This window comes from Malurus melanocephalus, unplaced genomic scaffold, assembly GCF_030028575.1.
Source record: "Malurus melanocephalus ecotype Western Australia unplaced genomic scaffold, MMel_1.1 scaffold_6, whole genome shotgun sequence".
Classification (NCBI taxonomy): Eukaryota; Metazoa; Chordata; class Aves; order Passeriformes; family Maluridae; genus Malurus; species Malurus melanocephalus.
In genome coordinates, this window is record NW_026623238.1 from 6770939 (window position 1) to 6787177 (window position 16239).

General features: G+C 35.9%; 1 protein-coding gene across 1 annotated transcript in view; it reads right to left on the bottom strand.

Annotated features, from left to right (window-relative positions):
* Positions 1-16239, bottom strand: part of CSMD1 (CUB and Sushi multiple domains 1) — a gene marked incomplete at its 5' end in the record, with an annotated part of 494218 nt that overhangs the window by 121942 nt on the left and 356037 nt on the right. Inside the window, 5 exons of the mRNA XM_057371364.1 lie at positions 5047-5143; positions 5750-5874; positions 6988-7191; positions 14105-14200; positions 16088-16201. Coding sequence (XP_057227347.1) covers positions 5047-5143; positions 5750-5874; positions 6988-7191; positions 14105-14200; positions 16088-16201 — 636 coding nt within the window. The remainder of the gene's footprint in view (positions 1-5046; positions 5144-5749; positions 5875-6987; positions 7192-14104; positions 14201-16087; positions 16202-16239) is intronic.

The following is a 16239-nucleotide window of genomic DNA, read 5'->3' on the forward strand; positions in this document are numbered from 1 at the left end:
TTTCTGTGCGTACTCACATCTTCTTCCCATAATATTTCAACCACTTAGGGTAACTCAGAGAATATGACAGGAAATGAAGAACAGGTACAATGAATTGAAAAAGAAAATACGTACTAGCTTTTCCTAATTCAAATATCTCTAATAAGTATCTGTGTGCAACTGACTTTAGTGTGTGCTACACAACAAGCTTATCASTAAGCCTGGATACATTCTCTGCCACTGGAATTGCTAAGTCTGACACAACATTGATTTTACTACCACATGACACCACGTAAGTCTTATTCTACTGTCTGAAGCTGGAAGGTCTACTGAGGCTAAAAATTACATAATTTTCTATGATTACCCTCAAAGACAGTATCAAATAGCTAATGAACTTCAATGGATGCATAAGAAATATTCTCATTTCCTGTGGGGCATTTTCTGTTTCTATAGTAACTGTGAGCAGCCTAGAAACTTGGGCTTAGAAAGAGATGCTGAAAAGAATTTTCTTCCTAAGTCTACAATCTAAACTAGGAAATGGTAAGTACTTTTAAATCTAAAACTGAATTCAGCAAAATCTTGATGATAAGCTGGTCTTTAAGGAAGGTCTGATACAGAAACTGATATTTACTTTCTGATAAGGAAACTCAAACTATTGAAATTCAGACTGTACAGAGCACTCACATCACACAATATTTACGCTGGAGTACAGAAAACAGCGAAGCATCTTCCTGGAAGAAGGACTTTTCATAGCATCTGTTAAGGAAACCTCCCTGTCTGACCATCCAGACATGGCGGTCACACTCCCACCACCAGAGATTTTCATGGCAGGGACCAAAGCCCCTTCACAGCCGAAGGCTGTGACTCGACAGGTCTGACTGCCTGCACACACCCCAGTCTCACACAGTCACACCAGGTTTCCTCACCAGTTCCACCTGACTGAGTCCCCTGCAGCAGTCTCGTTCTGTAAAGCCATTTATTCACACTGCAGTTACCCTGAACAGCCTGAACTGGTGCCTCCGAGGACAATCCCAACCAAGAAACCCCTGGGTTTTTACACTCTCACAGTCTCACAAAAGTCTCATCTCTTCCTCCTGAGTCCTCAGCTCCTGCTGTGTCTCTGAGTGTCCTCTCACCAGGCTGARGCACAGGTCCCTGGTTTCTCTCTTTCGCAAAGGGTTGGCAGTTCAAGGCTCTTGCCTCAGGCTGCACTACCCAGAGCTCCATGAGCAGCTTGAGCTGCAGCTGCTCACRCAGCTACTGGCACCAACTGTATTCCTCAACAGTATTCATACAGAATTTGAAATATATTTAAGGATGTTTAAGGTGTCCTGTAAGAATGCAGATTAACTCATAATGACTATTATACTCTTAATGGAAAAAAAAACGAACTCCTGGCAGTTCTGTTCCTTTGTAGGATCTGGTAACATTTAATTCCAGTCTTTTACTTCCTTAAAGGGTGATATTCAATAAGACGAGAAGTCTATTGTTGTCCTATGGTACTGTGGGAAATAAATAAGGCCAGTTTTCAATTCTCATTACATTCAATGGCATCATTCAGGCTGGCTATCTGTCACAAGTGGAACCCCTTAGGACTGATGCTGGTCCCCACACTGCTTCAACATCTCCAGAAATTATTTGTGTAGTGCGATTGAAAGCACCCTCACCAAGTTTGCTGGTGACACTAAACAGAGTGGTGAGGCTGACATGTCAGAGAGACCTGGAGAGACTGAAAGAGTAGATTAGCAAGAACAGTATGAACTTTAACAAGTGCAAAGTCCTGCATGTGTGTTACAATAATCAAAAGAGCCATAGGCTAGGATTTGTGTAGCTGGGGAGCAGCCTTGCTGAAAGCACCTGGGACTATTGCAACGGACCAGCTGAGCATGAGCCAGTAGTGCACTGCTGCAGCAAAGAASGCAAATATGTTCCTGAGCTGTGAGGGTGCTAAGAGATGCGATCATGCCACTCTTGTCAGGCACTTGTCAGGCCATGYGTGGGGTATTGTGTCCTGTTCTGGCCCCAACAATGCAAGAAAGACAAGGACAGACTGGAGAGGGTCCAAAGGAGGACCATGAAGATGATCAAAGGCTGGAGAACCTACCCTGTGAGAAAAGACTGAAGGAGTTAGGTCTCTTCTTCCTGGAGAAGAGAAGGATCAGAGGGGACCTTATCACAGTATTCTAGTACTTAATGGGCTCCTCACTTCACTGGGAGCTGCAAGGAAAAGACGAGGGGCAAGAGGTCCAAGATGCATTGGGGGATATTTCACCTTAATATCAGAAAGAATGTTTCTACAGTGGGAAAAACCATKCACTGGGGCAACCAGCCAAGGAATATGGATGCACTGGGGCAACCAGCCAAGGATAAAGTCACCATCACTGGAGGTTTGAAGATGAGACTGTTCAGAGTGCTGGACAATATCATCTAGGTTCTCTTTCCTACAAAAGGTTGAACTACATGATCTTCTGAGGTCCTTTCCAGCCTSGATTGTTCTATGRCTTTATGATTCTATGATCTAACTGAAATTCTATTGTCCACTTGCTAACCTCTGCCTTTTCTGGGATTGGGCACATGAAGCATGGAAGATATGGTTACCGTGTGGTAACCAGATGTAGTGTCCACAGTGTCCTAATTGTTTTGGACTTCCTTTACTGTCAATGGAGAAAAAAAGTATGTAAAGGGCAGGAGCAGATATCGATGATAACTTAAGTGTAGATATCTCCATGGTAAATATCTAATGGTCATGYAGACAGATACCATTTTGGGATCCTGGAGTCTTACAGGCTTCTCAACCTTTTGATTGAGAATCTGTAGTCTGGAATATAGGTAACTGTCTTAGGAGGCAGTAAATGCATGCATGCCTCCCCTAAAGGCTTAAAAAGGAATGAAGACTGTTAGGTTTTCTACTTAAATGTTCCATTAYGGTTTTTGCTACAGAAGATTTTGTCTTTTTCAAGTATCAGCAATGGCAACRAAGAGTAATGTATCTCATTCCAGAGGTGAACACTACACTCTACGTGTAAAAGGCTGTGTCACTGCTAAGAAATTTCCAGATTAAGAATGGAGATCAATGGTAATTTTAAGCATTTCTTGGGTTAGCACGAACATACAACATGGATTATATCCTTATCTAATTTATTTCTAAATTGAACTACCATCTTAACAATAGATTCTCCAGATGTCAGCCTCAATGACCACTGCATTTGTATTCACTCTGTATAAATCTCTGCACACATGTATATGTGTATGTGCTCAAAGGAAGGGTCTGCTCTACACATCAGGCAGCCAGCGAAYTGCCTGATGAAGAGGGAGAAGAGGGCTGCACTGAGCACACAACAAGCTCAAACTGATAATCTCAGTCACCCAAGAATCTTGGAAGTGATGACAGACTGGCTAAAAAGAAACAGGCTCAGTGAATTCACCTTTCCAAATCAACTCTGTGACATAGTTTGCACAGTTTAGTCAGTTCTTAGTAATTTTACACCTTCAYCTCTTGAATGTATATTTAAAAGACAGAGGAATTCACAGAAAGTGAATCAGAAGTCAAAGTTTTCATATAAGATTTAGTAAGAGAGAAATTTTACCACTTATGAAATTATGCCTGTAATTCAGTTTTAATGTCACATTACTGGTTCAGTTWTGAGAACAGAAAATTTCATGTCCTCTTTACATATTCTTTCCCATGCAGAATATAATTCTTCATTTTAGGTCTGAAATTCACTCTACAAGAGACAAATCCACAATAAATCCGTGCTACTCTATCTCCAATTAAATATTTCTAATACAAAAAMCTGCCTTTTTTAGTTTCCCTGGAAATTAGGAAGGCTTTTAAACTAAAGCAAGATGACACACTTTTTTTGTAGAATAAAGAAGTGTTTTGAGTCTTGAGTATCATTAAATAGAATATTGTTAAATTCATGATTTATTCCTTATCCAATAGTTCCTTTATATTTCTCACACAACTGACTTCCAAAAGTTGATTAATTTTCATAATTAATTTCATTTTTTCTTATTGCCAATTTAACATACAGCTTTGTTACTAGCATTTAATATAAAATGTTACTATCTCTTGAACTGGRTCTGGCTGGCATAGAGTTAATCACTGTGGCTGGCATGGTGCTGTGTGTTTTTGTGACCAAAACCATGTTGATAACACAGCGATGTTTGAGGTATTGCTGAACAGAGCTCACAGAATGTCATGGCTTTCTCATACTGTCCCACCAAAGAGGAGGCTGARGGTAGCCAAGAATCTGGGAGGGGACACAGSCAGGACAGCACACCCTAACTGACCAAAGGGATATCYYACACCATATGGCATTGTGTTCAGTAAGTTTGCCAGCTGATTTTTCAATTCCTTACTAATCCAATATACATCTACATTTTAAAATTTTATGAAATMATCAGAGAGGCAACAATCCACCTGCTTTAGCTATACCAGAATCACCCAGGATTAATAATAAGTTGGGCTTAGTATTCATGACAATCCCTTTCTCTGGATTTGGCTAACAGAACACATTCTYTCTATAAAAATTTCTCTCATATAGAAGGAGTGAAAGTGTATATGCTTGATGTACATTTTAAACAACTAATTATCTATTTTTGCTATATCCCAGTTGTATTAATTTAGTTTGCTCTGTGAGGTCTGGTGAGTTTGGGTGAATAATGAATGCTTCATCTTTTTCAGGAGAAAGGGCATCTAATAAGGATAAACTAAGTCAAAGCTATCAAAGGAAACTCCATCAATGTCAGTACCAATTCATCTCACTGCACCTCCTCTATGGGAGGGGTAGGAAAGATTTTCTGAAAGTATTATCAACTAAATTCCACTAATCAAACCTAAACATTTTAGTGTCATAGTTTCTTCTGAAAATCTCTTTGAATTTGAATATTGACATGTTTACCTGTCACCTGAACTCTTCTCCCAAAAGTAAAAACATTTCATAAAGGTATCAGAAACGATGGAATTCATACTCCTTGTGCATATACGTGAGCAAATTAAGACATATTCTCTCACAAATATATCTATATATAAAACTGCATTTTTAAATCATGGCATATCCTAACCTGAAAAGCTCCCAAGACGYGGTGCTGTCATATCTCCACCATCGTATATTTCAAGGGAGTCCCAATTATGTTCAGTGGCAAAGCTGATGACCTGGATCTGTAAAACACAGCCCCAAAAAAATTTTAGGCCAACATGCCATCTGTATTTTTAAATGTTCYAAAACCAACAAAATAAAAAGAGAACATGTCCCAAAGAAAGTAAGAGATCCAAAGAAAAGACACCTCAATGAAAGAAAATGTAAATAGAACATTAACATTCACTTTTCACATTGTGTTAACTCTTAGAAAATATGACATTATGTAAGTAAGAAGAATTTTGCACGTKTGTTGCATCATTTAAAATAATTACTCAAAGTGTAAATGAGCAGACAAGCAAGATAGCTGCAGAACTCTCAAGGGCCTCAGTAATACCCTAGCACATAGAAAGAGCTGGCATTTGCATAACAGATTGAAGGATGAGGATCTGCTTTCAATATACTACACAATTAAAACAGAAAACTGCTTGATAATATTTTCTCATTCATACCCCCATGTGAAAATAAAGTAACATAAAACAAAGCTAATCATGAACAATAATGAAAAATCCAAGTACCAATATTTCAAGTATCCCACCCCCCCCAATTATAGGATTACTAATTTACAAAATTTCTAGAGAAACAAACAAAGTACTTAATATTCCATGCTTGACAGAATACAGACTTGCCTGAATACCTGATCCCTCAGTCACTATGATTTTCCACACACAATTCAAGCTGTTACCATAAGGTTCAGGGTAACCTGGTGAAAGAATAGTACCTCTGCGCTCAGTAAAATTCCCACTGCATGGCACTGAAAGAAAGTATTATGACAAGTAATTRCACAACTTAAACCACTTTAGAGAATAGAGAAGTAATAATTTTACTAAGATCAAGTTCATTATAATTATTTACTTTTGTAGCATATACACATAGACACGAAGCAATCATCTGAACTTAAAAAGCTTCTTTTCTAAAATATATAAATTATATCAAGCATAAGATACAACCTGCCTGACTAAACAATCCAGAAATTAACTTCATTTTGCATATGTGCAGCCTAGAACAGCCCAGCAGCAGAGCCTAATCATGTCTTACCTTAGAATAAAAACAAACTGTAAAGACATAACACTGAACACAATCACAATTGACAGAAATTACCTGAATTTACCCACAGCTTCAGATAGTTCCAATAATGAATCTAGYTGATAAAGCAGTGTGCACATTAAGTATTTTTACTATACACACACTTGCTTCTTTAAGTTGCCAGAAAACAGAACAAAACAAAAAACCAAAATACACAGAAATTAGGATACCTACATTTCTTTTTATAACACTCTAATTAATTCTGGAGTAAATTCCTAGGAATAACAATGACTTTTAGATATAAATCCAAATAGCAAGAAGGTAAAATATTTCAACATTTACAAAAAAAAWTTTGGACTGCTAAGCATTATTTCAGTGCAGGTTTATTGACAGACTGAAGAACATTAATTATACTTAAAAATGCTATCATTAGTCTATGTACACTATGCTTCTGCTAGAAAAAATGAATAATTATCCTATGTGTGATAGAAATAAAYGACAAGTACTGTGTAATAAAACAGGTAAAGACACTTATGGAGAATTAAATTCTGTCCTGTATTTCAAGCTGTAGAGAAGTCATGAAATTAATGAATGCTCAAGAAGATGTGCATCGCACTCTTTCATATAATACAAATCATCATATTAAACACYGTACTGCCCATGAGCCAGCTGGTACTCAATTATATCTGGATATGGAATAGTGCTCTTTTAGATTGGGTATGACTGATATTAATCGAAGGAGAGTGAATATATGGGTTAAATACTATTTTCTGAAACAGTTCCTGAATCCTAATGCAGAGACATGTATGACAGAACAGACAACTTAAATGTAATTGCTTACCTACACAGCTTGGTACTGTGTCATTCCATTGAGCTAAGGCATTCGGTACTGACTGACATCGGATTGCTTTTGAGCCTTGTAGCAGATAGCCAGGACTGCACTCAAATCGAACAACAGAGCCTGCTGAAAATTCAGAGCCAATTCTCCTTCCATATCGAGGCTCTGGAACTGAGCTGCACTGTGTATCACTTGTGCGTGGAACAGCTGTATAAAGAGAGAAAAATAAAAAGTCATTAATATAAATGACAGTCATAATTTTAAAAAAAATAGACAAATAAAAATGCTGATTGTTTCTTGGAGGACAAAGCTTAATTCATATTACTTGCTTTGATCCTATATTCTCAAAGAATAGTCTAATGCTTTCATGGCTGTTGGCTGGAATGTGGTTTTGGGCTGGGGCTGTGTAMAGCCACACTAGTGCCATGGCAGCTTGGAGATCTTTCGACTTTGGATGCATGGCTTTAGGCTTGAGAAGATCAGGGGTGTTACTGCAGCCCTCTTCAATGACAGGATATTATATCTACCACCTACTTAATAAATATGGGGGCTTTGGCCTCTCACTAGAATTGTCTCATTAGAAGCCAAGAAAAATATTATGGCTCAGCAAATCAGATGTAAAGACAACATAATATCTTACAAATGTTTGCTTTATCATATTGGAGAATATAAAGTGATAACAAGACAACCTCCAGGCTATTTCAATGTTTGCTGTTGACAAAAAATTATTTTTACCAATAATGTCTGGGAATTCATAAACCTGATGTGATACCASAGCAGTTAAAAGACTGTAAGCAAGATATAAAGAGCAAAATAATAACATTCATTAGAAAATGATGGGCTAGTTTTTACTTTGGCTTCTTTATTTACAAACACCTTATAACAGATATTTTTGGCACCTATTGACTCTTGCTATTGTGCATGCTGYTTGTATATCAAACTTGTCCTCTCTACGTGTCATTTTGCAATTAGTTAGTAAATGCCAATTTTAAAACAAACTGAAAATATTTATATAGAAAATGACAGATGTATAATTTGTGTGCAATATAATCTATTTTTTACAATATAACAAAATAAAGGTACATTAAATATATGTAATTTTTCTGTGAGAGCCGCATGTTCAAAAGTTTTGTTTGATCAGCTTGGCTTGTTCAAGAATTAGTTTTAGTGCATCACTGCGCCTACACATGAATAAATAACATCATGAAAATGGCCTGTCATTTAGTCCTTAAGTAACAAAGACACGAAATGGAAACAGGGAAAAAAAAAAAAAAAAAAAAAAAAAAAAAAAAAGATGGTTGTTACACTTTATTCCTGGCAAATTTTCAAGCATGATACTTCTGGCTTAGTAAGGTTAACAGAACCACAGCTATATTTAGTTTTATTTTACAGCATTATGTTTAAATTCCTTTGCTGGCCTGTAACAGTGAAGAGCAGTATTTCTATTTGTCCACGTGCACAACTGCACACACACACTCCTACTTGCTCAGCTACCATGGTCACTAAGTAAAAGACAAGGTGTATGGAGCCCATATATACTTATTTTCGTACTGCTAACTTTAATCTCTTCTTCTTTCTAAAACTTTCATTTGYTCTATCTAGATTCATAATTATTTAAGCACTCAAATGCTCTAAAAATTAGCAGTTGTTAACAGGTTGGATATGGAACACTAATTGAAATCAATCCTATCTTAATCTAGCATTAAACGTGCAACACATTTTAGCAGAACACTGGAAGTTCTCATTTACGATTACATTCTGTTCTAYCAGTTTTCAGTGTTGCTACCAGATATAATAGTTATGTTTTTGCAAATAATTCTGAATGTAGAGAAAAGTTTTTGCAAAGATTTAGAAATAATTGATACTAGCAATAACAGTAAAATACATTATCTTTTTTTGTTAAAATGTAGTGAGTTGATTTGTCAGACRAGGTGAGACAGACAAAGTAGCACATATTTCTCTTTTAAATCAGTACATTGGATGGTTGCAGGAGATTTAACCTTGAAAGCTTAAGAAGTTATAAAATGTATCAAGGATTTCAAGAACAGTCATGGATAAACCAGCAAACTCTTGGGTAAATGCACAATAAGGCAAAACAAAAGCAAATATGTTTTATTAGGTTTTTTAAAATTGTTAAACACTTTGCACAGTTTAAACTTACCTTTCATCAAATTTATTATAACTGCCTTTGCTCAAATAAATGTCAATTTGTGATTAAGTTCTCAACAGGACATTAGTATCACAAAGATGCTCTATGATAGTTGTTCATGCATGCAGTTCTAACCATGGCAGGAAACTGTTCTGAACTTGTGGAAAGATAATGAAGAAACCGTAGTTCAAGGATTTCACACACAGTTCTTCCCAATTGCAACTTGCAGACCAGATGCAGTCTGCCAGCTCAATTCAGCTGACCCAGCTTGCTCTTTTTTGTTCTCTTTTATTGGCATTAAAARACTTTTCTCTACCCAAGCATCTCCTGCACAAGCACTATTTTACTCAGACTTTTTTCCCATGTTATTGCACAGTGACTTTACACTGGAATAGGTGATGATGATTTTCCAACTGCCTAGGTAATGATAGCTGCTCACACACCTGACTGTCATATGTCTGGAACAACAGCTTGGGCATTAATCCATCCCTTGGTCAGGACTACTCATTTAAATATCAGTTTTGGTCATTAGATAAATCATTCACAATTTTGTGATGGCAAAGTGTTCAGTATATTGCTATGGAAAAAACAGTTTTGATTCAAGGAATTAATACTTCATTATGCTTAATTTAATTTATTACTAATTTTACACAAAATTCTGATCACTGATTCAGGAATTAAAAAGAAACAGCACACAGACAATCAAACAAGTTAATTAAACAGTTTTACTTCATTCTCACCAGGCTCAGTTTCAAACACCTATACTCCCCTTCTTTTTCTCAACTTCTTTGCATCCATCTTTGTTTTACCAGTGAGGTGAGAGGTAGCACAGGAAGTTGGGGTATGTGCTTTTATTTGCTTCTCCTGCCAGCCCCTGCCTCCRATGCACTTAGCATTTTACTCATTTTTGTCCCCCTTTTTGCATCTTCAGGTTTTCACTTCACTCTGTTTCTGAATGTTTCTCCTTCAGCATGGGTCATCCATAGGCTACTGTTACTCAAATATTTCTGAGAACAGGCACCACATGGTCCTCTGAATAGAGGGAGTTCTGGCATGTGAGAGGTTGCTGATACCAGCTTTGCAGGAAGCTGTCTGTGAATGGCACATGATAGCTCACGGCCTCCTCCCACACAGATCACCACCTCAGCCRCCTGCTAGTTAAACTTTTATCTTTTCATGTATCTAAAGCTTATCTGTCTTACCTGAGACTACATGACCTGACTGAAAATTTCAGCATCACTCCTGGAGTATTTTCCATTCATTGTGTGGAAGAAACTCTTCTCAGCCTTCTATGGGAATACCATCTTCCCCTATGTATTTTTTTCACCCAATTTCTCAAAAGGGAGGGAACTATAGATAAAACCCCTTTCCATCTCTCAACCCTTGCCTAGCATCCACATCTGGAGAATTCCTACAACAGCTGTGCAGGCAAAGGGCATGCTTTAACAGTCAGATTTAAGAATATCCTACAACTTTCAGCAATAGTATCAGGAAGTTTGCACACATGCAGTAATCATCCAAACACTTTTTTGTGTAACTAGACATTTCAGCATCTCTCTCAACAAAGGATGTCAAATCATCTAGTTACATTATATTATGAAAGTTATTTTCCTGTGAGCAAACTATCTCTGACATGATAGCAAATGTAGGGGCAGTTTAAGGAGCACTCTTAAATTAGCTCATGTGGCAAAAGTACTTTTTTCAGACTAAAAGCTGACACTTCACTGAGATCAGCCATGACAGCCAAAACCATCAATGGCTACAGTCATATCAAATTCTATTCTATTGCCATCAAGAAACASTCATTGACATCTTAAAATGGATATTTTGCTCAGTTTTCAGAAGTTTGACTAATACTCTATTAAGGGTAACAGTGAGATAAGAAATGCTAAAGATGCACAATCACTAGAAGAGGTACTATTCTTTTTTAATCCCCCCCCCCCCCACACACACACACTTTTTAAAAGAACTGCCTTAAGAATAGATGCAGTGCAAGCTTTAGATGACAACAAAGTGAGGTACTTCCATACATGTTAAAATGGGATTTAAATAGTCCATGGGAAAAWATTGTGCAGTTTAAAATATCTGTAAGAAGTTAGGAAAATAGGTCTGTTTCTCTAAAAGGTGACAAAGCTGACAKCTCAGCTGAAATGCCTCCAATAGATTATTTCAGTTGGAAGAAACCTAAAACAATCATTTAGTCCAACTGCCTTTCCAATTCAGGACTGACAAAGTTAAAACTTGTTATTAAGGGCATTTTTCAAATCCCTCATAAATACTGACAGGCTCAGGSCATCAACCACTTCTCCAGGATGTCTGTTTTAAAGCAAGACATAATGTATCACAGCAGCACAAATATAAAAAAATACTATGTCTTAGTTCTGCTCTCTGAATGTAGCAGCTGATGTGTGGCTGTTCATTTCATTATTCTCGTCACAAATTAGATCAACTTGATTGTTAAAGTCACAATCTTCTTTTATTCTTATTTCCCTCTGTGTTCCTCATCCTAGTATGCTAACTTATTTAATAATCCTTAAAATAATGTTTAAAATCTCAATTGACCTAATAAACTAGTTCATGCATTTGTATAGTATAGCAAGTAAAAAAGACAAATATTAAAACCCCACAAATTTTTGGATGATAAAAAGTTATTTACTTTACTTTTTAAATAAGGAACACTGGACTGCTGCAGCCTGAGTTTTATAAAAACGTAAGTTTTTGTTTCTTAGGTGATGTTGTAGCAGGAAGACAAGCATAAGAARGCTGAAAAAAATCCCAGGCTTCTTGCAGGATTGTTCCTAGGATATACCAGCATACCTGACCCTAATATTTTGGAAGAAAGGATATACATTCAGTCTCATATTACAGACACCTTTTTCCTATTGCATGAAATACAAGGAAATGTGATCATCTGCGAAAAGAAATGAAGGCATAGATGACATATCCAGATAAAAAGAAGTTTTTGAGCAAGTGGCATTAGAAGAGCCACTAAAGCTGAATCACAAGCTAAAACCCCTATCTGTTGGTTGCTCAAACTGGAATAYGAAATAATGCAAGCAATAACTTTTTTTCTCGGTCAAGCCTTCCTTTCAGCTTTTGCCTATTGCACTGTCAACCTAGACTTCTCAAGCTGTATCACAGAGGATTGCATTTTCTATAGTAATTATACTCCACTTTTTGGTAAATGTTTCATACTGCTGTGAAACAAAATTGAAATCAGCCCCGTGGAAAAGTGAACAGGGAAGAAGGTCAACCTGGAATAGAGGGCAATAAATAAAATTATTGACTTTGCAGACCAGATTACTGTGCTCAAGTGTGAGAGTGGATGCCATTCTCTGAAATATTTAAAAGGCTAGCAAGCAGGTGGTCATTGGAAGTATGATCACGTTTCATCAGAAGAGAGAAAAAATCTCAGAAACACATAGTTTATTAAATACCACTAACCAATGTATGTGTATATATATAATTCTATTTTGTTAAGCTCTTAAAAAATATTTTTAAATATATTAAAATCCCATGGTATTTAAATAAGTTCATTATTTTCCTGAAACAAATAAAGTGACTTTGCCTAACTCATCTGTGCTCCCATTTGTTAAAATCTATTTTTTACAGTTACTAAAAACATAAATGACTGAAATGAGGCATAGCTTTGTGCTCACCTGGAGACTTCCTGTTCAATAGCAATCTATGTGTGCATCTATACAGCTAATACAATTGTGGGGTTTTATCACTAGGAATTCTTTAAAAGTAGCAAAAAATAACACTTTACACATATGAAAACCAAATAGAGTAAGACAGAAATATGCCATTCATATACAAATGGATAAGAATACAAATCCTGAAAGCTCTTTTCTAATTCCAGAAGTTTATATTCTCCCTCTTTTACAATTAATTTTGCTTGACAAATTTTAATCCAAGTGTGATCAACATGTTTTTGATGTGCAAAACGGGCAGGTAAAAMTATCTTCAGGTATATCCAAAGAAGAATGTGCAGTCACAATGATATCTTTCTGCAAACACAGAAATCAGAAGGCTTAAAAATCAGTCCTAATGAGCTCCTTACAACTGTGGAAATATTTTTGAGGTGAGACAGCCTTTTCCATTTATTTTCTRTTTCAAACTAGGATTGTGCTTCACTGTTAAAAAAAAAAAAAAATTAAAAAGGAATCTAGGAATCTTAGTAATGTTATTTAAAACTATCCAACTGATTTTAATTTTACTACATTTCAATTTAGTAAAGGTGAAAAGGGAGTATACAATAAACCACAGTGTCCAATGACTGTCTCATTAAGCTTACTGGGTATGTATGCAATACATCTAGAGAGCTGCTCCAAAGTCAGTCCCTTAGGGACTGTGCATTTGTTGGCTGTACAGGCAGTGAATGTGTAAACAGTGCCCCAGGTGTCACCAGAATKCATTCAAGGCTCACAGAGCAGCTGAGTGCACGAAGCTGCCCAGCAGAATGATGACAGCCTTGGCCACGCTGTGTCATTCTTGCATTGCAGCTGCAGACAGACACCTCAAGCTCTGCTGGGGCACCAAACAGAACAGCAAGGATCCCACACACCCTTCAGTGCTGAAACGGCCTGGTGGTCTCTGCCACAGCAATTTGCTCTCTGAGCTCTCCAAGAAGACAGAAYTCCTTAGCAGCCTGAACAAAATTTCTTGAAAAATCAGCTGGGAATACTGAGAAAAACTAATACAATTAAGCACATTCCTAAATGTCTTGAGCTCACTCAGCAATAATGGAACAACAGATTGCAGACTGCTGAGGAGGACTGGACATATTCAAGTCCATGGGGCCACATAGGACAAATAGAGTTACAAAGCCAGTCTGCCATCAGGAGAAGTCCCTGATCATTGACAAAAGGTTAAGATACTTGTATTTAAAGCAATATGTTAAGAATTATGCAGAATTTTAAAAAATACAATTYATTAAATTGGTCTTCCACCAAAAGCAGACATGTTTACCTTGGTAAACAAAGTGAAACCCTCTGGCTGATGCCCCACTCTTAGCACTGAATCGCAGAAGAATTTGATTAGATGTAGCCAAAGGCAATGTCTCTCCTACAAATCCAAACAAAAAATTAATACACAAAACAGAAACAACAGTTATAGCTCAATATGTCACCAAATATACTGTTAAAATATATAGTTTTATGTTTTCCTCTATAGTTAAAGGAAACACAAATAACATAGTAAAAATTAAAGCTGACCTTGTCACAATAAAAAGACTTTATGATTCAAAAACAGAAACCTTCTGATATTCACTGCAGCAGCTGGAACTAGAGCTCTAATAACTGACTTGACTGGGGAACCCTATTGTCACCTGGGGCCAAAATTATTAGAGTTTTTAGTTAACTCTTTTTGTAACTAAGAGCTTTACTTTGCCTTGCAAAACATATTAAACAAATACAAATATTTGAAAAATGCCACAAGGATCTTTATGGGATATTTACCATTTCAAGACAAAAACTGAAGTCAGAGAGAGCAAAGCCATGATTTGTTTCATGTAGTAGCAATATATGGTCACACACAAACTATATTACATTATTAACTTATAGCACTGCAAATTTTATTTCTAATAAAATTGATTTGAGGATTAATAAAGATGTTTAATATACTTTATCTCCATTCCTGACATATCTGTCAGAAGTCAGGGTAACATTTCAATAATTGCAGTCCTTCTACAATGATTCCACTACATATGACTACTGTTTTTATTCTCACTGGTCTGTATAAACCCAAATTTTATGAAATTCCACAGAAATTAATGAAAATTTAAAATATATTACTAGGTATATAATTCTTTCACTTTGATTAATTTTATACTATTGTAACTGGTGGTTCCATGTAACAGAATCCTATCCTAAATCAATGTAAATCAGAAATGTCACAAGTAATAAATAAAAATCAGAAGTTTAAATTCCCTTCAAATATTTTCAAATGTCTGCTGTGAAAACAGACATCAGTTTTGACTTTTATATGAAAAATTTGATGCAGTAAAACTTGGTGCTTAAGTAAGCTYCTCTTAAATAATAAAAAAAAAATTGTTTTGTTGATGAATCCTTGTCAGTAATTAAACAAATCTTAGGGTTTTCTTTTTTTTTTTTTTTGTGAACTCTTATCACACCAATAGCTTCATAGATTCACCAGAGGAAAACAGATTCACCAGAGGAAAATTAAGAGCTGAGTTTTTCATGTAATAATATTTTTACTATAAATCAAATAGATATGATACATTCTTTTCAAATGAAGTATTTCTCCAATTATTCAGAGTAGAAAAACAAGAATGCATGAATAGCCCCATACTACAAAAATTTTAAACACATATATAAATTATATATATAAACACATATATAAACACATATATTTCTCCTAAATACTAGAAGTTCATGATATACATTCATAGCTACAGAAATATATATYATCCACCGAAGATGAACACAGTCATTATATATCCATCCACAGGAAATTTGTCCATGTTGAAATCCATATAATATTAATTAAGATTTCACTAGGTCAACATTTTGCTATAGTTACCTAAATGCAGCAGCTGGCCTGATTTTAATCTTAGTGCATGTTGCATACAGATAATTGCATTTTGTAAATACAAGTAATATGTGTTTAAAATAGACATTCAGAATATGTAGTGGTGTATTTCAAAAAGTTTAGGGCCAAAGAAAATAATTGTACCTTCCAATCTGCCTTCTTATACAGAGATCTGAGAATTTAATTCAATYATTCCTACAGTCACCCCAGTGATCAGTTCTTGCCTAAACCATATGTTACAGAATAATATCTTGATTCAAAGATTTAGAAGGGTGTTCCATTTCCCTTAGCATCCTGTTCCAATGATTTGATTTCCAAAGTAAACTCATAACATTCTCCTGATTATTTTTTTTCCATACTGAGATCTGTAAAAAATGCATACTTCTTTTCTTTATTAATTACCTGAGTGGGATCCAGACAGTGAACTAAGAAGTCTAGCCTGAGAGTTTTCTCCATCAAATAATTCTGCCAGATCATTCAAAGCTGTCTGAAAATAGGCAAATTGCCCAAACACAACTACATTAAAAAAAAAAAAAAAAAAAAAAAAAAAAAAA